Below are 25824 nucleotides of genomic sequence, written 5' to 3' on the forward strand. Positions count from 1 at the left end.
TCCACAACTCGTACTTCATCGAGTCTCTCGCCATTTCTCCTCATCTGATTTACTATCACAATGAGCCTTGAGTGATAGTCGGAGATGCTCTCCCCTTCATTCATGTGAGCAGTTTCAAAATCTGCTCGAAGTGACTGTAACCTCACTTTCTTGACTCGATCTACTCCTTTGTAGATTGTACTGAGTGTATCCCATACTTGCTTGCTCGTTGTTGCTTCTGCAACCTTCTCGAACGTTGAATCTTCCAAACCCTGGTATAGAAAATACAGCGCCTTTTGGTCATTCTTTCGTAAGTCCTTGAAAGTGTTCCTTTGATCCGCAGTATATACGGCTTCTTGCTCGGCAGTGGGTACAACATACCCACTACTGACAACTTCCCATAGCTCCTGTGATCCAAACAATGCTTTGAATTGGATGCACCATCTTTCATAATTTTCTTTCTTCAATGTGGGAACTTGGAGTCGCACTAAATTGGACGCCATAGCTACTGCACTTGCCAGAATGGTATTCTGGCTCTGATACCAATTGTTGGTATTCACAAGAGTTTACTAACTCAATACCAAAATATGTGGGTGATAAGTTTACAAACTCTATCACACCTCTCACTTTCACTCTCAATAAAATTGGACAAAGAAATAGAGAAAGGAGGGAAGCAACAAGCTTTGGTAAAACACTTGGACTTTGATATATGAAAGAAGTAGCAAGCTTGGTGATAACAAACACTTTGAAATATTAGAAGAGTTTACAACTCTTAAAGCTTACAAGCTGAAAATGAGAATGGAAATGGGATTTGGATGGGATGCTATAAAGCTTAGCAAGATGGCCTATTTATACAAAACAGAAATTGATAAACAATGCAACAACACATGCAATGAATGGGGTGTTTAACATCTTTACACCCTTTAAAACACATGCAAGAACTTTGGACAGTCTAGCACACATATGCAGCTATCTTTCCAGCTTGCAATCAACACTCTTTCGGCTAATACACAGCAGCACACTGCTGTCTTCCTGCTAGCACATCACATGGCAGCACACTTGCTGTCTTTCATCACCATTTCAGCTAGCACATGGAGGAAACTTTAGTCTTTGTAGTTGCAGCATGTGTGGATACAACCTGTAAAGAAACTAACAGCTAGAAGCAACCTTTTACAGCCTGTTTTTATTTGAATTTCCAACACCGACTTCGTCGCAGACGCGGATGATGCTTCCGCCATTTCTTTAACATCCCCCTTTTTTCTTTTTCTTTTTCTGGGTTTTTTCAAAATTGATTGGATGGATTGGCTGATTGGAATCCGATCATGGAGTTGGAGAGATTCGGAAGCTCGGAATTCGGGTCGGCGATTTGGGTGATTGGGAAGGGGAGAGAACAGAGGGTTGGAGGGGAGGGATTTGGATCTTTAACTGTGCCCTGGAAATGATGAAGATTGAAGATGAAATTATAAATAAAACATAAAATAAATTATTGTATCACATTTAATATTATACTCACATTTAATATTATACATTTTTAGTCATTTAACATAGTCATAGTAGTTTTACATAAAGCGCACTTGCGGTCGGTACAGAAGCAACATCAATTTGCGGAGACTCTGGAGACTCGTTGGATTCACAATTTTCCTCACTTATAGCGTCTGTCCCCGGCGTCACATGGCTTATCCAATGCAGCACCAGTCTTCCCCTCCTCAGAATTGGTAGCACAAATCGCATGACTGCAAGATCCAGCTGGCGAAGCTTTTAGGACAGATGGTTTACGAAACAAATTTCTAAATATGTCATCCCTAGACTGGTTGGCCATCATGTCAACAAAGACAGCATCTGAACACAACAAGCTCGAACAATTGGTCCCAAAACTTGCTATTACCAAAGGATTACCGACCTTCTTAAGAGCTGCCGCGAGCACATTCACATCCAACCTAACAGAATCGTGGCTCCTCCTGTTTTTGAGGGCATCATAGAACTCTGACGGCAGCTGTTCAGTGATATAGTTCCTCCCCAGCAAATCATGGAGTAAATCAAGACCAATACCAAAATTCACATAAACCAAGCATAACATAACGACCAATCTGAACATGAGTAGTGAATAGTAGTTCTTCCAATCTTCGATGGACGTTTGAATCACAAAACGACCAATCCATTCAACCATATCCACCTTATTGAAAATGCACTCCCGAGCCACATCAATCACAAAAGGAAGGATGCCATCCAAAGATGGTCGAACATCAGCCCCCTTCAAACGTAAGATGGTATCTTCCCCTTGGTATATAAGCCACTCGGTAAAACAAGAACTTGTAGTGATAGCATGACCCTGAAAGCGAGTCGCCCATATCAGAAGGCGCTCTACAAGGTATAGAAAGCAATCAGGTGTTATGTAATCCTTCACAGCCCTCCAGTTCACATTATAAGTTTCAGCTAAAGCTTCATAGAACCTCAACATTGCAGACACCTCTTTCGGTTCTTGACTGGTGTTTCCATGTTCGACAATCCCACTGAGATTCTCAATGAACGCCTGCCATGGCTGGTTGCAGTCAAGTTTTCTCACAAGCTTCTTGTACAGGTCATTATTAAGCTTACCAGTCCCGAGAATGACCATCACAAGCTTCCCAATTTGCCCAAAAGATAGCTCATTCTTTGCTCTGGTAAACTCATTTATTACTTGTTTCAACACATTCTTTGAAGCATCAGTTCTTCGAAGAGAAATCATATTCTCCCTCAATGAATTCCTCCAATCCACAGGAAATACTAAAGGAACAATACTTTCAATCGAAAATGTTACACGTTTGTGCAGTCGCTCCGCATCATGATACCTTAAGTTCAAACATTTTGATTGCAAAAGATATACCGAGACCTCACAGACATAGCTAAGACAACTGCTTCGACGGAACACAGACTCAACATTCTTGCTGGGAAACTTGTAGATTTCTTCGAGCTTGTCCAAAACTTTCATGCCAACAGAGAGCAATTCTGAACTCCAATAATTCCTAGCGGCCGAAGCAAGCTGCTGAGCATCAACGGAGACCAATTCGCCTTGATTTCTAAAATATTTTTTATTCAATCCATGAACCCAATCAGCATCAGGAATCAGTAAAACATAGACTGGACTCAGATTATGATACATTCTCCAAACTCCCAAGTAATTCAAACAAAACTCTCCATAACTTTTGTATTCACTAACTTCCTGGGATTCGAGGCATCTGAGATATTCAAATATGTGAGCAATTTTATCCTTCCAAAAATTCCAGAAATAAATCAACGATTCCACGGAAGCTTGATTTTCAGAAATTCCATTTGCTGGACACTTTACCAACATTTCTTCCCACACATACTTATCGCCACTTGAAGAAAGATGAGCATCCAATATTTTTTTAGCAGACAAAATTTGACCTCCAACACTCCTGTGTCTCTGGCAAGCATTCATGTGATTTTTCATCACAACCAAGTCACTCTGCTCATTTAACAAAATGTCAACCTCAGTGCAAACAAACTCGTAAAAGCTTTCTGTCTCGTGCTTAGCACATGACTTGGCTTTTGATAAAAGCTCCTCCTTTTGTGAAAACTGCTTCACGGGCCATCCCTTGCTGCCATATGACCAAAGAGAGTTGGCAAGCCCATAGAATAGAATATGCAATGATGCCTCTCTGAACTTGCCTGCCTTTTCAAGGAAATCAGCTTGGAGTAGAATATCACCTTTCAGTTTTGCAATTTCTGCAGCCTCAAGATAGTTTCCCAATCCCTCTTCCAACAAAAGAAGCTCATCAAGACTAGCGTGCTCCTTCAAAAAGTTTCGCATTGAAATTATAGAACGAAAAGCTCTAACAAAATTCATCATGGATCTGTTGTCTTTCAACTTGTAATAGTAAAGTGCGCATCTCTCAAGAAATGCCTGCTCAATTTCATCAGTTCCTTCTCCCCTTCGAGCCATAGCACGGTCCTTTACTGGATGTTTCTTCCAAGATTTGATGTAGTTCAGACCCATTTCAAATAGCTTTCCTTGGTCACAAACAGTGAGACACTCCGAGAAAAAATTGCCCTTAGCATACACATCTGCAGCCTCTTGATAGCATCTTGCTAGAGAAAAACATTCCCCAGCTCTTTCCAGTTCACCACATTTATCCAAATAAATCCTAGCTGCATCAGTAAAAAAGCTTTACTACGAGAATGACTCATCAACTAGATTCAAGTCAGAACAATAAATACGAAGATTCACGTCCAACAAATAGTAAACCAAATTGTAACAAATAGTAAGCTAAATTGTATCAGAGTGCTATCGCAATTTCACTATAATATAAATTCTGGAAAGCTGAAATTAACAGTTGTTAAAGAGTCATACCTGCTCTTTCATACTCTCCCAAATCAATAAAACATCTAGCTGCGGAATCTGCCATGCCTATAGCATCATATATCTCAGTAGCTTCCTTAAGAATGGTATTGGCTTCCGCAGGATTTGAAGTCAGCATTCGCTCAGCGATAGCTTTAAGGCCAGCAGCTTTGGACTTCCTTTCCCAATAAGTATCACCAGCTTTTTCAAAGCACATTGTGGCCTTTTCATAGTTATGTTCATGATAGAGCTGCAGGAAAACAAAGATAAATGATTTCGTAAATATTACTTAAAAAACGGTGTTACAACATAAATAAATTATTTTAGCAGTGGGAATCTAATGACGATGATGATGATAACAAATCAAATAAATTTACATGTCTACTGCAACAATTCTTTGTTCCTCCTGACTATTATAGAGTAAATAATGCAAACCTTAATGCCTCGTGATTTCCACGCCTCAGGACTACTAGCAGCTTGCATTGCCTGCACAAGGGAATCGTCCAGTTGTCTAACCTGTACAAGACATTTCTTCGTCCAATAGTCAAACATGGGCTTGGAGAGCTCTTCTACATTCTCGCAAAACCATAATCTTTGTCTCGTTCGAGTAACAGCAACATATAATTGCTTCAGTTCAGAGCATAAAATGTTGTGTTTAGCTTCACTGAAACCTGGAAATTGTTGTGGCAATGTAGAGTCAAGTAAATCTTGCTCCTTCATGTACTCATATATCACCCTCCATTGATTTTTTAGGGGCGATGATCCAAAAAAGTTGTACAAGAGTACATCCTGCAGACAAGACATAAACGATACGAATCAAAAGAAAGTATAAATTTAGAAACATATACAAGATCCAATGCACGAAAATATCATAATTAACAAAAGAGAGATGAAAAGTGCTATCAATCACCTGGAATTCAAGCCCCTTGCATTCCAATATGGTTAGGACAAGAGCATGCTTCCCAACGATTTTCAAAATTTCTTTTTGAGCACCAACATCACGGACCAAAATAACTTGCTCAGCTCCGAAGCCTACTATGTTAGAATTATGAGTTCCACTATTTCCAAAAATTCTGATGATTGCATTTTCATCTTCTCCGGATTCAAGCAGTACTGGAGCTTCCCCATATATCAGACTGGTTTCAGGCCTTAAAATGTCAATATATAGAGGGAAAAAACGATAAAGTAGTTCAACAATGCTCTGTGATAATTTCAGAACGCCATCATGCGTACGGAAGTTTTGAGTCAAGTGAAATGTTTCTGAGATTTGTCCTTTTTCTTTTCTTTCTTGATGCTTATTGCCTCTTGATTCCAACACAAACTTCTTGTAGAACAGATGTCTTATATCTTGGAACCTAAAATCAATTCCCCTGGCAATGGTCTGTGCTGTATCACCGGAAAAAACAAAACCCTCTTCGACATTGTTGCACATATACTTAAACAACGCAATTTGGCTCATGGTGAGATCTTGAACTTCATCAATATAAACAAAATCCATTTGATCGCCCACAAATTTTTCGCGCCTGATCCGATGGTGTAGATCAATGACAAAATCAGCCAAATCAAATTCACCATTCTTCAACTTCATTTTTTCATAAGCCTGAAATATATCGTATATTACTTCTCTCTTTTGCTTGCTTAAATTGGAATCCCGGCCCTCTGACAGTTGAACATAATCCTCCCTACTGAGTCTGCCATCATCTGCTTCTATGGCTCCTAAACCACCTTTAATATGAGACATAATCTCCGTAAAGACTCGTGAAGCATCAAGCTTCTTTGTTAACTGCATATTAAAATGGGGCCAGTAAGATGAACTGAACCTCTCATAATTAACCTCCTTTGTCCTGATGAAGGTTTGCAACGCAACTGATCTTGAGCTTCTCAATTGACCGTGAGTTAGCGTTGTTGCATCAAGGAATCTTTCAAAGTATGAGTTAGTCAGTGTTCCATCCAGCATCATCAAGAACTTATGAAATGTTATTACAAGAGGGTAAGAATCAGGAGGAATATCCTGAAACGAATCCTTGATATCCTTGAATTGAAATTCCTCCTCATCAAAATCAGCCATATCAATCAAAATTTTCTCTGTCAAATCACTTCCACCACATGCAAATCTGTAGTACAAAAATTAGTAACTTAAGGTTATCGATGTGCTGTTTGAAATTTACAAAACATTCAAGTAATGAGTCAAGAACAAGAAAAAAAATTTTGTTTGAGAAAAAGAAATCAAGATTCCAAATAAACCAAAGCTTTGGAACATTGTGTATGCGATACATGAGTTAACTATGAATAGTGAATGAATGATGCATCCAAGAATCAAGAACAATGAGGTCATATGGACTTGTAATGATCTACAAACACGAGAGAAAAAAAAAAAAGTAGAAAAAATTTTCTTCGTTAAACAATATATGTACCTTTTCAGGTGTAGAACATGTTGTTTTATGGCAAAACATAGCTGAGGACTCACGGTAACAAACAGCTGGTGTAGAGTTCTCTCCTGAGTAGCCAAAGAACTCGGCTCAACCATGCTATTTGAACTACTAACGCATCCTTTCTCTGCCAAATGGTGACATTGTTCATTTTTAAATAATTTCATGGTTAAAACTGTTGTCTTCCCTGTTCCTGACCGTCCCACCATAAAGGTACTTTTACGATAAAGGACAATCTCCATTTCCTGGTCAGTTAATTCAAATGGAAGATCCAACTCTTTACCCTCACGGTCAAGCAACAAGTGATTCACTACACCAGATGACAAGGCGTAAAACTTCATGAGCAACAAACTCTCGCTGACCTGTGAATTCTCAACATAACTTCTACCATTAGAAGCACCACCAACAAAATCACGATCGATTTCAGTGGCACTAAGATCTTTCAACCGAGGCACATCCAAAGAGGTTGGCCAGCACTTCGGAACTTCCAAGTCACTGGTCACAAATGACAGAAAAATAAAAATTACTTCTCTTCCATAAAGAAAGCAATCACAATTAACAATTCAGGCACGTTCAGCACAACAACAACAAAAAAAAAAGAAAAAAAAAAGGGGAATGCAGAAGAACATACCCCTCAAGACATTTCTCATTGCAGCGATTGATAAAATCATCTGTATATCTCTTGAAAAGACTATCCAATCGATTTACCAATTTTGGGATGTCCTCTAAAGGCAATATGTCCCAAATCTTTAACACTTGAGTGTATTCCAACTCCTTTTTAATGTCAATTGCGCAAACAATATATAGACGTCCAACTTTATATTGACTCAAGAATGCTGATGAGCCAGAAATAGCCTGGACATTTATCTTTTTAGGTCTCCATCCACCGGCAAGCTTCAATAGAAGATTTAGCACGGACTTCTTCAACTGAATCGACGTAAGTTCTCTGAACGACTTCAGAAAATTACCACTGAAAAGTACCTAAAGATAATAGATTGGGAGGAGAGAAGACATAAAAATGAACATAGAAAATATTTAAGTAACCAGAAAGTCCAGTACAAGAATGCATATTTTCGACTGTAGAGATTTCTTGGAAATAAACAGGGTAAAACTGGAAAGCAACTCAATCATAAATAAAATCCCAGAGCTTTACCTTCCATCTACAACTTCGGAAAAGTAAGCTGTCAGCATTAAGCAAATCATCAAATTGGTAAAATCCTTTCTTCACCTCTAATATGGCCTTGGCCATATCCTTGTCTGCATCAGCATTAAAGAAACACTGCCGACTCTTGGCATCAAGCACCAAAGCCTCCCAAACAGATTCGCTACCACAAAGAGTTCTCTCATTTCCCAAAATCCAAAGGCAGTGCCTGAATTCATTAGAAGGCCAGTAGTTATTTACAGCCTTACCAACGAGTAAAAACAATGCAAAAGCATACAAGTTTACATAGAAGCATACCGAGCCCTAGTGAGAGCAACATTAACTCTTTGTGGTTTCGATATAAAACCGAGTGAGTGATGTTGATTGGATCGCACAGTGGACATGATGATTATGTCCTCTTCACCACCCTGGAACCCATCAACTGTCTTCACCTTCACTTTGAAGCCATCATGCTTATCGTACTTCTGTCCAAGTTTTTCCTGAACTGCACCTACTTGAGCTGCATAAGGAGATATTACACCAATACTGAGCTTCTCCTTTGAAACAATCCATCCTGTTTACAAAGGGAAAGACGAGAGAAAATTTTCAGTCTTATCCAAACCAAGAAGTAATTGGCCCTTACAACAAATATAATAAATAAGAACAAATAAACACTACAAGCATACAATGAAACATCTAGAAAATAACATAATCGAAAATATTGAATTTAGAACATGAGCATGGCTCCCTGGTTAGACATACTTTTGTACAAATTCTGCAGTATTTTCAAAGCAATTGCAACCTCTACCATGTTCTTTAGATTATGTTCGTCCTCGTCCTTTTCCTCTCTTCCATCAATTACATTAATAAAAGAATAAGGACCAAACATTGGCCCTGGAAGATAGCGTTTCTCATGGCTTCTTCTTTTAACATTTGGAGCGTCCAGGATCTGGTTATTGTAGAACCTTGAATTTGGGAAGGAACTTATTGAAGGATGCATTCTGTATTGCATGTTTAGAAGGTGTTTAGAGTGACCCATTGAGCTCAACCTCTCAAACAAGCTTCTTCCAAAACCAGCTTTATAGGACACCTAAGGAAGAAAGAATAAGTCGAAAGAAAAATTGCAATCAGAGAAATGATTAAATAAATATAACCAAGTAAGCATCAACGTACATTGCTTTTCACCATAGCTGGTAACTGACACTTATCACCAACAAGAACGGCATGCTTCACACCTGGAAGTTGCAGGGGTATCGTTGACTCACACTCTTTCAGTTGTGCAGCCTCGTCGATAACAACAATGGTCAGTGGCTCCAATTTCACTCTATGCAGCTTAAACGAACTAGATGCAGTGCAAAATACTAAGGAAGCTCTTTGAAAACAAAACTCCATTACAGATTTTTTGTTCCTAACATCTGGGAGGTAAAGTCTTCTAATCGATTTCTGAAGGGCATGTAAAACTGAAAGGCACTCTCTTCTTTTCATGTACAGATGAAATGTGTTGTTGTCTACTGGCTCGAGCACATCTTCAACTTCTGAATGAGAGAAAAGCTCTTCCAGCGCTTCAGAATCAACATTACCTTGCAACAATAGTATTTCAAAGGAATCAACTAACCCTGAAAGCGAAATCATGTCATGGAAATTACGTGCCGAAATGTAATCTTGGCTTATATGGGTACAGAAGGTAGAAATACAACATTTTAAGGGTAATGCAGTAGACACAAATCTCTCTCTGAAAAATTCAAGAAATGATTTGCACTTGCCCTTGCTAACTTCGGTCTCACTTCCATATCCTTTCTCTATCATTTCACCATCACCATTTTGTTTTTTCACTTTGGCGAACTCATTTTTCAAGAAAATATGATAATGTGAAATGCAATCCTCAAGAAGCCTAATCATGGAAGATGAGCAACTACTCCAACCTGTCACCGGCCCCAGGCACTCGAAAAGACTTTTGACACGGTGATCCAAATATATATCTTCAATATCAAAACCAACTTTGAGTCCCTCTTTATTCCCAAATAAAAGAATTTTTCCCAGAGGACAAAACCAAGCATTGGACTCTGCTTTAGTCACCATCTCTACAAGATGGGAAGCTACTTCAGTTACTGCAACATTTGTTGGGGCACAAGCAAGAGTCCTACAATTCATCCTTAACAGGGTCAACAGCAGAGTAGCGGTGGATTTAGTTTTCCCTGTCCCAGGTGGACCCCATATAAGTTGCAAAGTAGACTTGGAATCACAAAACAACATTTCAAGACAGGCCAAAACTGCCCCAGTTTGTGACTCGTTCAATCCAGAAGATGAACTCTCAACTAACAACTTATCCCGAAAGTCAGCATCCATTTCATATGAGGGAGGATAGTTTTTCTGAGCCTGTTGCCAAGCATAAGATATTTAATCAAATCCAACAATAAATGACAGTGTTGAAATATAGTAACACAAATTATTCGATCAAACTGAATGGAATAGTAGATGGGAGAACGAGAGAGACCGTAGAATCCAGAGTACACATATGCACATGACAGAAACTTTGATCGAAAGATAAAAATGAAAGAAAAATCATCATGCTTGCATCAAAATTATTAGTGTACTATACACAGCGTAAAGTTATGTCGCTGAGTATTTTGTGTAGTGTGTAGAGTGCAGGACATTACCTCTTGCATCATTTATTGTTCACATACCATGAATAGATCCCATTTCAGTGAATGCAATGCACAGAACTTAAGGTCTTACCACAGAATCAGTGCACAGAACATCCTTGATAATCTTCAGATTTCTGAACATGTGCAATGCTTCCCATATTCTGCGATTAGTGGTCAAATTCACAAGGAAAACAACAAATAGTGATGGCGGAGTGCTCATGTTATCCTTGACCTCAATCCTTTTTGATGCCTTGACTTTAAACTCTTTTATTTCAGCCTCTATTTTCTCATCATTAATATCATCTTCTATTTTATTTTCCGTGATCTTAGTGACTGATACAAAAGTCCACGACCTCCCTGCCCTTCGTAAATCAGAATCAGTTTCGGGTTTCGCATCTGCTAAGACAAAAAGATCCCAAGGCAAAGTTTTGTATGGTTCCCTTCCACGTTCTCTTTGCCTGTTTTGCCACTTATCAACCATGATACTATATGTCCTTGTATCATCCACATTGGACTCGGATTCTTCAAAAGCAACTACTTTAGCAAATGGTGCTCTGTCAATAGTTTCCATACTCGACTGCACCTGTGCACGAGTTTCCTCTAATAAAGGAAACGAATAGGACCCAAAATAACGCCCAACTGAATCAAATGATTGAGGAATCTTCTCCACCTAGAAAAGTAGAAGTTCAGAATAAGTTTGTTGATAAATCTACAGATGATGACATTGCATGAGGAAACTATAGAAGCTCAAATATATTGCATTCACAGTCGTTGGAAGCGAGTGCTTTAGCCACCGCATAAATATTTACTTAACCAACTCCAGTGGTTGAGTACCACTAGCTTAAGACTGCATATTACAAGTAAACTTATATGGTAATAGAGGCTGAAGATATTATACACACACACACACACACACACACACACAAAGATAATGGGGGAAGTGAAAACCGAACGCGCGGTGTAGGGTGAACACTCTTAACTAATTGGGCTACAAAACACTTGCATAGATGCGGAAGAATTAGAAAACAAAAACGGGCTTTCCCTGTCTGAGTCAAGGCCAGTAAAGAAAAAACTACTACCTTGAAAATCAAAAACCTTACTCATTGAATTATTTCTCAAGGTTGTATAAAGTTTTAATTTTTTGGGTCTTAACATCTTAAGACAAAAGTTGCAGTAGCAATCTCATCAAAATTTGAAGAAAAACAAGATAAATCTAAAAAAATGAAATTTAATACTAAAAGTGGAAGAAAAAACCTGGTTTATGTACAGATTCTCATTGAAAATGTCTTCAAGTGACCAAGAAAACACAGTATCCATGAAACGGTCTGAAGCAGACATTGTCGCACTCATTCATTCACTTCCAAAACCTACTTCAATGGAGAGAAAAGTTGATATGATCAGTTTCAGAAAAACAGAAAAAAAGGAAGCAAGACTATCCATACATTACAAGAAAGAGATGGAAATTATAGGGTAAACACAAAAGTAATCCCTTTTAACCGTAAAAAAAGAGAGATTCGTATTCACTGTTCGTAGCTTAGCTTACAGGGGAAGTTCTTTTGAAGATTCAGTGACCATATTGACCTTCAAAGGTTCAACCTTCACATGGCTAATTAAAAAAAACAAAATGCAAAACTATTCCCTTTTCTCATGAAACGGTCGGAAGTAGACTTCCATGCATTACATTTTCTTTTTAGCTTTTTAGACACTTCTGTTTAATTTTGGCTCTTGTTTTTATTTTATTTTTTGGCAAAAAACAAAGAGGAGCATGCAAGAGGCTTAGTATGCGAAAATCATTCGAGATACATGTGTAAAAATGCTCTAGCATTTTCTTTTTGGTACAAGTGATGCCACCGCATCCTACTAAACTCAGGAAGGGTAGGTGAAGTCCACTGATTTTACCTGAGATTCTTGGTCCCGCAAGACACGGAAACTTGATCCGATTAGAATCATACGAGTTTCCTATATTCTTCGAGGTTCCTACAATTTAGGGATTGGCATGCATCACAAGTAATCACATTCCTAAGAAGAAACAATATTTAGTCCTAGATATCCTCTTGGATTCTTTCAGTTTAATAAGGATGCACTATCCTAAAATGTTTCTCTCTCAACTAGTATAAATACCCTTATCTAGGGAATATCTCTGGTAACGCAAACTAGGCATACTTTATATTCTCTCACCCACTGCTTGAGTCTCAATATTTCTTACTAACTTGACCGTCGGAGAGTCTTTAGCTGGTACTACATTGGTATCTTGGTTAATCACGGTTGTTTTGGTTCCAATAATTGGTGCTTTCATTGAGAGCAAACCATGTTCCCCTTACCAAATCACTGTGCCACACTATTTCTGCTGAAGATAGCTCTGTTAACGCTAACGCCAACAGCCAAGGTGGAAGCAATCAACTTCCTAAAGCCTCTGTTGTTTCAGGAAACAACAATGCCGCTACTAGCGGAGTTCATCCCACCATGTGATGAAGATCAATACCTCTGTCAACGATCTTCAGAAGATTTCGAGGGCTATTCAAGAGGGCGTTCGAATTTTGTTGACTTCAAAAGGCACATGAAAGCCTTGGTGAACGTTCCGAGAACTACTCCGCAAACCCAAGTCCCTATCTTTAGACTTGGAAACCTGAATACAATAATTCCGGATGGACAATCCATAATGATGACCCTCGCTCTGACCCCAGCATTAATTAGATTTGAACCGCACAGGAACGACATGATGGCGGGACTGTTAGTCATACCACTCAGGTGGGATCCGAGTTTAGCGCAATCTCGATCCTTTAGACACTGTAAGAGCTTCTTGTGTAAAGCCTAGGCATCTCAACTTCGACGATTCGGAGTCATCTAAAGACCAAAAGCGGTGTGGACTGCTGAATCGTAATAACCTTAGGAATGCTCCGATAGATGTTCAGAATCAACTCCCTAACAGAGTTGTCACCAGGGTCGTTGCCTTGGGAAAATTTTACTTATACTCAAATCCAGACCACCACATCATGCATTATCAGAACGCTATGACCCTGTACAGCAACAACGATGCATGCATGTGCAAGATGTTCCCATCCACTATGGAGGGGCTTGCCATAAGGTGGTTCTTGGAATTGCTATCCCTCTTAATCGACAATTTCGAAACTCTCGTCAACACCTTCACGAATACATTCTTCGTATATCATAATGTTCATAAGCACCATGAGGCTGTATTCCGCATGAAGCTTTAATGCAAGAATGTGATTCTCATGAATTACCTAAAGCGATTCTACGCGAAGTTGGTGGATGTTGAGAAACCAGATGACAAGCTTGCTATGATGGCTTTCAAGCAAGGCCTTTACATTCATTCACCTCTGTCCCAAAAGCTAAACAAGAAAAAATATGATTATATCACTCTAGCAGGATGCTTTGACATGGTCAATGACATTACTATGTGGGATGACAGCCCGAAAGAAGAATGATGACTCGGATCAAGATAGTAGGTCCAGGCGAAAAGGGGATGAACATAGTACTCCACCTCCTTCTTCGTATCAGAATGACAAGAAAGGGCACAATGACAAGTTAGCTTCATCTAAACCAAAGCAATACACTGTTTTGAATACTACAATCAACAATGTCCTTCACAGCATTAAGGACAAGCCTTTTCTTAAGAGGCCCAAACCTCTTTCTGATCACTTAGCCAAGAAGAAGCCAATGAATACTGAACTTTCCACCAACCCACCGGTCACACTACTCGAAGTTGCCTAATGCTCTGCGATCAGCTACTTGATCAAGGATACTGATAAGAGTTCGTGAAGGACAAAACCAGGAAAGAGAAACCTTCTGAAAAAGAAGGGCAAGGCTGACAGGTATGAATTCACCGACGAGGAAGAAGATTGACGAACAACCAAGAGGCTAACCCTTAACATTAACTACATCTATAAGAAGCAGGAGAATCTGGGCAACAATAGAAAAGAAAGGAAGGCTACATGCAAAATGCCAAGGATGGTTGCTTCCAACAATAAACCACTTATGATATATTCCAATATCTTGATGTTCTCAGATCAAAACTTAGAAGATGTGCGCTCCCCTCATGATGATGCTTTGGTGATAAAATTTAGATTTGAATGCAATGGTCAGCCGAGTACTAATAGATAACGGATTTGAGTTAACATCTTCTTCAAAGAAGCAGTATAGAAGATTAGGATTATGGATAACATCAATTGGAGTAAGACTACTTTACATACCTTTGAGGGTACTCCAGTCCAATCAATCAAAATGGTTAAACTAGCAGTTCATAGGAAACCTAACAACTTGATGGCAGTCATCCATGTCTTGGATTGCCAAACTCCCGCATAATACCATCCTAGGCGAAATTGGCTACATAGGATGATGGCAGTCCCATCATCGTATCACCAGCTGCTCTAATATATTGCACCTGATGGAATAAAAGAAATCAAAATTGATCAAGTTGTAGCCTACTCCTGCATTATGGAAAGCATAAAAAGGAGAACGAAGCTCCATTGCTTTGAAGGAAAAGACTGCAAAGCAACCACAACCTAGGGTTTAAGAAACGAGCTACAAGGAATTAGACATTGACCTTAACCCCTAGGACAACAGGAATTATGCTATGTTCTAATCTCGTTGAGTGGTCCAGAATCCCTTATCGTGTTAGTTTTGCTGAGTGGTCCAGAATCGTGTTTCTATGGGGTTTCGTTGAGTGGTCTGGATACCCTGCTTCTTCTAGATGCCGTTGAGTGGTTCGGAATTGTGTTATGTTCGGACTCCGTTGAGTGGTCTAGAATTCCTTCTCGTGTCGGTTCAGTTGAGTGGTTCAGAATCGTATCTTGTTGGGTTTCAGTTCAGTGGTTTGGATACCCTACTTCCTTTCCATTATGGAGTTTAGAATTATGTTCTATTTGAATTCCATTGAGTGGTCCAGAATCTTTTCCCTTGCCGATTTCGTTGAGTGGTCTGGAACCATGTCCCTTTGGGGTTCCATTGAGTGGTCTGGATACCCTACTTCGTCTCAATTTCGTTGAGTGGTCCGGAATCATGTTTTGTTCGGGTTCCATTGAGTGGTCTAGAATCCCTTCTCGTGTCGGTTCCATTGATTGTGGTCCGAAACCGTGTCCTGTTGGGGTTCCGTTAAGTGGTCCGGATACCCTGATTCCTTTCGATTCCATTGAGTGGTATGGAATTATGTTTTTTTTTGTTGGATTCCATTGAGTGGTTTGGAATCCGTTCTAGTGTCGGTTCTGTTAAGTGGTTTGAAATCGTGTTTTGCTAGGGTTCCGTTAAGTGGTCTAATACCCTGTTTCGTCTGGATTCAGTTAAATGGTTTGAATCCCTTTTGCTATTCGTTTCTATTGAGTTGGTCTAGAATTAAGTCCTGAGAAATCTTTATAGCTCCTTTGAGTCGGTCTAGAATGTAAAATCATAAAAGTTGTAGGCTTCGACCAAACTGTGTCGCTTTAGCCCTAGTTTTCAACATGTTTATAAACAAAAGATTGAGAATCGTTGTGAACTAATTTAGAAAGGACGATGAACGTTTGAATGATTACTTCGGGATTTCCAGCTAGTTTATTTATAATTTTTAAAGTACGGTTTTATAAATGATTTTGATCCGATTGGTTGATCAATGTGGTTAAAGATTAATGTTGTGCATTGTTGGTTCATGGAAATTTTATGTTGTTGATGGATTATATTGTGAACTACGAATGACTTGATCTTGTCTTAGGGTACGTAGTCAGTCTAACACAAAGGTTAGATACAACCATGATATAAGAGAAAAGTTACTTCAATGTTGAACTATTGACTATGTTTTGACCATGCCTTGAAGGCGACCTATGATAGAGGAACAAGTACATGTTAATGTCACATGTTGATCTTGGACATATCTTGGGATTGAAGCATAACATCCTATCACCAAGAGATGGAATATCGCCAAGCTTCGGTGGTATTACTAAGAACCTCTAACGAACAACACGTGGTTTGATTATTGTTTGACATGAGTTGATATGTAGGCCATCCATCATGGATTCAACAGCAAAGAATTTCAATGACGTCCGTCTACGCGTAGATATGGAGAAGTACCTCCAAAGCTTGCTTAAGTCAAGGTACATACATTGTGTCATATTTTCATAGCACTACACCTGTAATTTGATTCTCCAAGTCCAAAGATATATAGGCAATCCAACACAGATTCAATCACACCCTTCATTAAACCCCCATTCTTTTATAATTAGAATATAGTTTGATGGTCGCATGACTTTTGTTTGTTTTTATCTTTTTGCTATACAGGGAATACCCTAACATCCCACATATCACACCACTTTGAAAACTATGCAAGAGTTCAAGCCTAAAAACTTCAAAGTGTTATTGTTAAAGAAGTCTCCTATAGGTCATTATGTTGTGTTCCAGTTAGCAGACAGGGAGGCTCGAGCCGTATTTAGTGTGGTTATGTTAGGTGGACTACTGAAATTAGGACATGACTTTTTTGCCCGGTAAACTTTAGTGCATTATCCGACTTCCAAAAATTTTATGCAACCTAAGGGTTGGGGGCTACATAGTCAACCCTAAGCTTTGGCCATTCGAGGGAATAGTCAGAAGGGCGATCCAAAAATCACCCAAGTAGTGGTCTTAAACTCCACCCCCATAGTTCGATTACTTCTATCCCAGACCAGCATACTAAATTAAGTACATTTTGCAGCGATCCCGTGCCTAAAGTAGGTCTGAATGAGGCATCCAGACTAGGAAATTATTAAGATGGACTATTATTCTAATGGAGATCTAACTCACAAAGTAGCTTAGCAAAGTCATATAAGTGTAATCAGATTCGGAAATGCTTAGGTCCAACGCATACAAGGGTTATACAAGGGTCTAACAGAAGGATTCTTGAGGTGTTGCTCATCCCACGTACAAGTCCTCCTTGGTTACCCATTTCACTTATTAAAATCCTTAGACCTGGAATGGAGCAGGGTGAAAGAATAAACAAAACCAAAGTCATGCTCAACTTCTCATGCAACACTTAGTTTAATCTTCTGAAAATGTTAACAATCATTACTACTTACCCTACAAGGCAATTGAAACATGTCGGACTGACATTAATATCTGAAGGACATTTCGGACAAAGATAGTCACTTTTTCATCTTAATTCGATCAATGCATGACGGCAAGTTTTAGAGCAAGAGATAATGCATGGGTTTAAAACCTAGTATTAGAGTAGGGTGATACTTTGATTTCACAGTGGAAATCTTTTTAAGCACTAAGTTTAGAAAATAATAATTTTTTTTTCTTAGTAATGTTATCATGATAGGTGGATTAATGCCTTGACCTACAAGTTTGTGTTTGACTTAGTTACTTATTAACTCTGAGTTTAGTTTACTCTGGCATGGGCGTAGGTCGAAAGTGGATCCAAAATAAGAATCTTGGAGTAATGCTTGATGATAACGTCTCTCCCATGTACCTCATTCTGCCTTGGAACGATGAGCCAACTCCAATCACGGTGCTTTATATTTTGAACACCCTATCAATCAATTCCGTGCGACAAACTCTGAATTTTTTAATGTTGTTGTCGCACTTCAAGTCCATCGATAGTGTGTTTCGCACCCTTACTCTGGAGATCTTACCTTCCTAATCTTCATCGACAATTAGCACATCCTTGCTCCAATCTTTGTCATGCTTTTGGAAATTGGTAATGTATGTGTCCAACATATAACTGGGCCTGGATTGGAAGAAATAATGAACACTAGAGCTCTTCGGCATGGTTACAAGACATAGAATTCTTGAATTCTGAACTACGTCCCATACAATTTATCCAGAAGCTCGTAGCTGGTGATGATCAGGTGAAACGTCAATGTAAGATTGCATAAGGAAAGGTTGTAGAAAATCAGCACTTCTTTTCTCAAGTCTGAAATGAGGAATTTCAGACCCAAATCTATGTATTAGGGGTGGATCCTGGTATAAGGAAGAATTCGACAGAAGGGAGAAGACGTTTTCACTGGCTTCATATTGGATTTTGCAATTGTTCACCAGATTCTATCAAACCTTGAAAAGTGAATCACATTCCTCCTTATTGTGAATTATGATCATCAGAGGTTTGAAGTAGGAGTTATAGATGGTTGTCAGTGCAGGTTGAACACTGGAAGATGCCATTTCTTTGACAGAAAGATAGAGAGGAAAGTTAGACAAGTTGAAGTTTGGGAGGAGCTTAGAAATTTTCAAAATAGTCAGAGGGTTTTTTGCATTTAAGGGTGAATTATAAGCATGAAGAAAATGAAGGAAAAAATCTGAGTTATTGACAGGATTTTTTGAAATCATCTCACCCTGGAATCTGGATCGTCTCGCCTCAAAACCTGTGCATTCGAAGACCAAAATCAATCAGTAACATAAAAGCATCTCCTCGTTTTTCGTATACACGCAAAGTGACATCTCTCATCATTGTTATCTCTATGGCACAACTTTAGAGATCACACGCCTGAGACCGGAATGTCTCTACTACCTCACAACGTTAGCAAGACTAGATTGCCATGTGTCAAAGAATACTAAATGGTATGTACTCCGATTTACGCCGAAAGGCGCGGTCTTTGGATAAAGATCCATTCGCAAGCGGAACTTCTTTTCAGATAGGGCATTTGTGTGACAATGAATTTTCTAGGGCCAAAATAAGACAAATGAGAATACGTATACCTCAAAATTTTGGTCATGGACTTGACAACTCCAATTGGATTAAGCTGCTTAAATGAACTAGGGTTGCCACCACATCTTGCTGAACTCCGAAAAAGGAGGCGAAGTCTACCAACTTCGCAGAGATCAACTATTCTGGACTTCGCTAAGATCGACTATTCTTGTTTCGTAAGACATAGAAAGTTGATCCGATTGGGGATCAGACAGGTTTCCTATATTCTTGGAGATTCTTGCGATCTATGGATTTGTGTGTGCCGCAAGTAATCACACTCCTAAAAAGGAACAAAATTTAGTCTTAGATATCCTCTTGGATTCTCACAGTTTAATGCGAAATCATTATTTTATAAGGTTTCTATCTCAACTAGTGTAAATACCCTTATCTATGGCACATCTCTGGTAAATGCAATCTATGCATGCATACTCTATATTTTCTCGTCCACTATTTAAGTCTTCATATTGCTTTCTAATTTGACAGTCGAAGAGCTTTTGGCAGGTACCACACCTGTACCATGAGTTAATCACAATTGTTTGCTTTCTTGTAGGTGGTTCGACTTACATACCTCTTCGTCCGCGACGGTGCACGATTTTGGTTCAACATCTGCAATGTGACAACGACAATAGGCCCAATGCATTTGATTTTTCCTTTCCACACTTTTTTTTATTGGTGTTTAATCACGAGAAGAGCTTAGATAATACGTGTATATTGTCACTGCGACATCGTGTATCAATGTCATAATGTTATGTAGACAAAAACTTATTATTGTCTTTGAATTTGACATGAGATGCTATAATGATAGTATTACTCTTGTAATATAAATTGCTCTCCTAATAACATTTCAATAAGCACAATATATTTAATTTTTTTGGTCTGACACATCGATATTCTTCAAACAGATACACATACATCACAATCTTTTGCTCCAAAACACATGCCCAGCTAGTCCCTAAGTGTACTCAGAAACTTTAATTATTTAATTGAAACTGGATGAAGCAAAGTTGATTGTCTGTCATGTTTACTTGTTATGAAAAGGAACGGGAATATGAAGAAGAACAAAGCTTGTCTGCTTAAAAATAAGCAAGAGCTCCTCTTACCCAATAACAACTTGTATGAATAAACTATCCTCCCATGATAATATCATAACTCCGTAGTTGTTAATAAACACGCGAATTAGAATCATACACATTATTTTTAAATTTTTTATTGTTAATAATCTCAATGGTTCACAATTTTCCTTGATTTTGATCAATGTTGTTTGCCTAATTATAATCCTTTACTTATTTTTCAAAGAGTAGATGGCTTCACTGCAAAGCTTGGCTGCAGCCTCTGCCCCAATCTTAGCCTTGATGGCTTCCTTTGTCTTGTTGAAATTTTGCATTTGATCATCAAACGACATTCTCTGAAGATGTCGCGAAGAAAAATAACAAAATAAATTAAGATTATAATGTATTTACTGTTGTACCCTATGTCATATCTTGAAAATTTAATCTCAACAATTTTTTGTTAAAGTCTGATCAAATGATCAAATCGGATTTTAGATTTGGGGACTGAGAGTTTGACAAGATGATTAATGAAATGAGAAATGGATTTATCTGTTAAATGGGTTAACAAAATAGAGTAAAGAGGAAACATTACATACAAACATTATTATTGCTTCCATGTATCAAATGCATTGTTGTATTTGAGCTCACCCGTTCATCCCTAATGAATATTTAACAGGTGAATCTTGAATAGGTAGTCGACTGTCACGGGAAGTGTAGAGAAAGTTTTGCAATGTAAATTAAGAGATGTTTATTTTCTTGTTACTTTTTTTTTATTCGTGCAACTGGCACGAGGTTTAATTTTTCGTTGACCTCGAATTCGAGGCGTGACAATAATACAGGTTATATAACATCATGCAACATGATGCTTATTTTAAATTGTCTTTTGTTTTTTTTTTTTTTTTTTTTTTGACAAATGATGAATTTTTTAGATTAGGGAGTCAACATGATTGGTGTCAAGGCAATACTCATTTCTATCATTGTGGTAAATGACCACTTACAATTCATATTTTAAATTGTCAATAACAACTATTTTTCTATATTATACGTTTGCATATAAAATCTCAAGGTCGCCGCAATCATGTGTTGTCAATGCGTTGCAACCAGTAAAGTCTAGATTTAGTCTCGTTGTACCCAAAATGTTTTTTATTTTTTTATTTATCCAATGGAGAATCTTTCAATCAAAATAAGAGAACAAAGAAACCCCTCCAAAATTTACTTTAAGAAAAACAATTTTTGACCCAAAAAAAAAAAAAAAAGAAAAAAAAAAGAATAAATCAATGACAGATGACAACCATATTTGACGAAATCATAGGTGGATAACTTTAGGCAAATGCAGTGGTCTAAGGGAGCGTTTGTTGCGCGGGACTATCTCGGATTGGATTAGCTTTAAGGACTAAGCTGGACTGGCTTAGACTAGACTAAATTGGACTAACTTAGTGAAGCGTTTGGTGCAGTATTGGACTAAGAAGCTGGATAATCACAAATTCTAATATTATATTATTTAATATATAAATTATTAATATTTTATTATGATCTTATCTTTTTCTCCATCTTTTCCTACCATTTCCGTCCCACTCTTTTCCTCTTCTCTCATCGTCCCACCCTCTTCCTCTTTTTTTCCTTTTAGACCTCTCAATTCATGTCTTTTTCTCATTCCTGGTCAAACTCCTTATTGATTCCAGTGTCTATTTCTCTGTCCTCCCTCCCTCTCTAGCTATGCGTTGTTCGAACGGAACTTCACGGCTCCAATTTTCCCGACGAGTTGCAGGTTTCCTGATGTGTTTTCCGACCAACCATCATTAAATTGGATGAAGTTAGCACTGCCAAAAAATTCATCACCATCCCTGGACCGAGATCTTAGCTTTGAATGCTCGAATCTGTCATGGATTTGAAGAAGCCCAAACAGGCCGAGACTTCCAGGCCATTTTCCGGCCACATTCGACCACATTTTGGCCTCGATTCAGGTAAAATCGTAATCTTGTCACTCCTAGCTTCAATTTGGTATATTTTATATGAAAGTTGGTTGTGAAATGGATCTGAAAGAGAGTCGGAAAGTTAATGATTGATCTAGGTGACCGGAGATGACGAGGAGTCTGTCGGGAGTGGTCGTTGAGCATGACGAGGACGAGAAAGAGTGGATAGTCTTAGCTAGTCGCATGGGTATTGGGGGGTCTCACTAAGACCTCTTAGTGAAGGGTTTTGTCCATGCTAGTCCCCTTTAGTCTCATTAATGTTAGTCCCAGCATGGAACAAACACAGTACTGGACTAATAGCTAGTCCAGTCCAGTCCAACTTAGTGAGGGCAAACAAACGCCCCCTAAAAGTCCTCACCTAGCGTCGCTTAGGCCTTGCCTAGACGTTAAATGGCTGGCCACCACCACGATTAATTTCTAGGCATATAAAAGAAATAAAAAGGGCGCCTAGATCTGCCTAGACACTCGTCTAAACCGCCAAAGTGGCAATTCTCACTTAGACAAAAAATAGATAAATTATATTTGGCATTTTGTATTGGGTAAATTACATTTTCATACCTCAGGTTTGGGGCCTATTTCAATTCCTTACAACATCTTCAAAACATTTCACTTTCATGCCTTAAGTACTAATTTATTTCAAAATAATATCTTCGTTACATTTTCCATCCATTGATCCGTTAAGTGCTGATGTGGCTGCCACATATATGCCACGTGGCTGCCAAATGTCTGCCACGTGGCAAAAAAAAAAAAAATTTAATTAAAAAAAAAAAAGTTAGAAAACTAGATCCCATCACCCCACCACCACCCACCCCTCATCCCCCCCCCCCCCCCGGGCGCCGAAACCCCCCATATGTAAACCTTCAACCGAAAAAAAAAAAATTAAATAGAAAACCCAGATCCCGCACACCCTCCTCCCCAGATCCCGTCAAACACCCCTCGGGTGTCGGAGCCTAATCATCTTCCATCCGTTGTCGCATCCATCCTCCACTCCTCCGCACCCATCCTCCACCTCTTCTGCGCACCCATCTTCCCATCTTCCCCCTTCCAACCTTAGCCCAACCTGCAACCCAGAAAGAAGAAAAAGAAAAAAAACCCAGCGCACCCACCCTCCACACCCACCCTCGCACGCACCCTCTTCCCTCCTCTACACACCCCACTCCTTAAATCCACAGTCATTGGGGAAGACGAGATCTGGGTTGTATGGAAATGGGCAGTTTTTTTTTTCTTTTCTTTTCTGGGTTTTTTGTTTTTTTTTTTTTTTTCTGGGTTGCAGGTAGTGGGTGTGGAGGAGGAGGTGGAGGGTGGGTGCACAGTGGGTTTGGGGAAGACGGGAGGGGGAGGAAGATGGAAGATGAAAGATGGGTTTTTTTTTTTTTTTTTTTTTTTTTTTTTTTCCCTCTCCTCTTCTTCTTATGGGTTGCAGGTTGGGTTGGCGGGGGGGGGCGGTAGGGAGGGATGGGGGTTGCGGGTTTAGCTTTTGTTTTTGGTTTTTTTTTTTTTTTTTTTTTTTTTTAGAAGATTTAGGTTTTTTTTTAAGAAAAAAAAAAAAATTATTTTTTTTTGGCCACGTGGCAGACATTTGGCAGCCACGTGACATATATGTGGCAGCCACGTTAGCATTTAATGGATCAATGGATGGAAAATGTAATAGAGGTATTATTTTGAAATAAAATAGTACTTAAGGTATGAAAGTGAAATGTTTGGAAGATGTTGTAAGGAATTGAAATAGGCCCCAAACCTGAGGTATGAAAATGTAATTTACCCATTTATATTTTTCAATAAATTGTAAAATACTTGTTTGATACTTAGATGAACACTTATTATACATTTGTCCTCATGTTTTCAATATGTTCCAGCAATTTATAATTATGTCATTTTATTTTGCAATTTATGTATCTTGATACAATTATGTATTTTTTTTTTTTAGTGTAAGTAGACATTTATATATATATATATATATATGTTATATAATAAATTTAACTAAAATTAAGAAAAAAAAAATGCCTAAGCCCTGCCTAGAAACCTAGGTGCTAGGCCATGCTACCGCCCGACTAGCCTTTAATGCTTTTTAAAACCTTGGGGCATCTTACATGATGGCCTAAACCAATGTGATAGAGTACTGATATTAGAGAAAGGTTATATTACATTGTAATTCCAATTAAATAAGTATTGATGGTCATGACATACTACTTGGCATCATTCGTGATTTGTGAGAATTAGAGTTTGCCTTAATTCACTAATCTATTGAGAATAAAAAAATTATCGTCCATTGCCTTGCTAATTAAAATATGATGGATTATACACCCATTTGAGAAATAGATTGAAGAAAAGAAATTAACAAGGATTGTTACAATCCGTCTCTAATTTTCTATGTTAAGTAGTTCCTATTCAGTCACTGATTTCGACGAATCTTTATATCAAAATCGAAGCCCTCGTCGAGCCCACGACGTTTGTCACCTCGATACCCCCCAGAAACAACCAAACAAGGAAGAAGTTCATAGCTTTGTTCACAGGGAGACTCATCAGTGTTCATTCACAAGAGGTTCGTAGCTTTGTTCGCACAAACAACTAAAAAAAAACCTATAAAGAGCAGAAGGAAACAAAAACTAGGAAAAATCAAAAGACGTACCTTCTGCATTCTCTCTCCAGATTCCTTTGCCTACAAAATGCCAGAGCACAATCGGTCTGTAAATGAAGCTGAACAAAGTATGTATGCTTTTTGTTTTCCCTTTTCAAGTAAAACCGATCAACAGGAAGTTGAAATTGGAAGAAAATGAAATCAAGAGACAAGAAAACAACGAAATTGATAGAACGAAATGTTTTTGTTTTATTTTCTGGTTTTCAGTTTCAAGTTTTTCTCTTTTAGAAGTAAATCAAAGTAGATTAATTAAGAAAAAGAAGGTTCTGTGATGAAGAAACTAAACAATACAGGCATGTGTAATTTGAAATGGAGTAAATAATGAAAACGGAAGAACTTTCTTAGCAGAAGATTATGAGACGAATGCATGAGAGAGACAACGTAGTACGACAGAGAATCCCAACGTAGTATGTAATTGGAAAAGACGAAAGTGGGGACTAATTCGGGCATTCGATTCCTTGGGCAATTGTGAAAAAGACTAATGTGAGGACTTAATCTGGCATTCGATTCCTCAACGGAATTGTAAAAAAAGATAATGTGAGAACTTATTCTGGCATTCGATTCCTTTATGGAATTGTAAAAAAGACTACTGTGAGGACTTGTTCTGGCATTTGGTTCGACGGAATTAATTGTACTGGCTGTATTAGCTAGGTAAGAAAATGGCTGTATTAGTTGACGTCATTAGTTAGCACTTTGGCGTGGGAATCTACACCAACAAAGTAACAATATTTTTTGTATTATAACATTAATAGGGTGAATGTTCTGCATGAAGAAAACCTCGCATTAAGACTATAGAGGTGCCAAAACTAAATTTTGTGACACCGAGTACAATATTTAGCTTCCTAAATAGTTCCTTTTTCCCAATTCTGTGGTACTAAGATTTAATCTTTTGTTGCTCCTCGAGTTCCATTTGCTTCAAAACGAATTTCAACTTTTTTCTTCTTATAGATCCCCGCCATGTCCTCATCGCTATGTTGAACTAATAGT

At 38.4% G+C, this 25824-nt stretch overlaps 1 protein-coding gene across 1 annotated transcript; it reads right to left on the reverse strand.

Moving 5' to 3' along the window:
• Positions 1-1386: 1386 nt before the first annotated feature.
• On the reverse strand, positions 1387-25135 carry LOC137732894 (uncharacterized). The gene is made up of 13 exons (XM_068472147.1): positions 24829-25135; positions 11788-11900; positions 10625-11203; positions 9062-10264; positions 8651-8978; positions 8207-8462; positions 7901-8117; positions 7379-7728; positions 6733-7242; positions 5229-6432; positions 4754-5107; positions 4331-4568; positions 1387-4128 (listed from the first exon to the last, which is right to left on the reverse strand). Exons 2-13 carry the CDS (start codon positions 11881-11883, stop codon positions 1622-1624), a joined length of 7842 nt encoding a protein of 2613 aa, XP_068328248.1. The 5' UTR covers positions 11884-11900; positions 24829-25135; the 3' UTR covers positions 1387-1621.
• Positions 25136-25824: the final 689 nt, after the last annotated feature.

Source organism: Pyrus communis, chromosome 4, assembly GCF_963583255.1.
Source record: "Pyrus communis chromosome 4, drPyrComm1.1, whole genome shotgun sequence".
NCBI classification, from domain to species: domain Eukaryota; kingdom Viridiplantae; phylum Streptophyta; class Magnoliopsida; order Rosales; family Rosaceae; genus Pyrus; species Pyrus communis.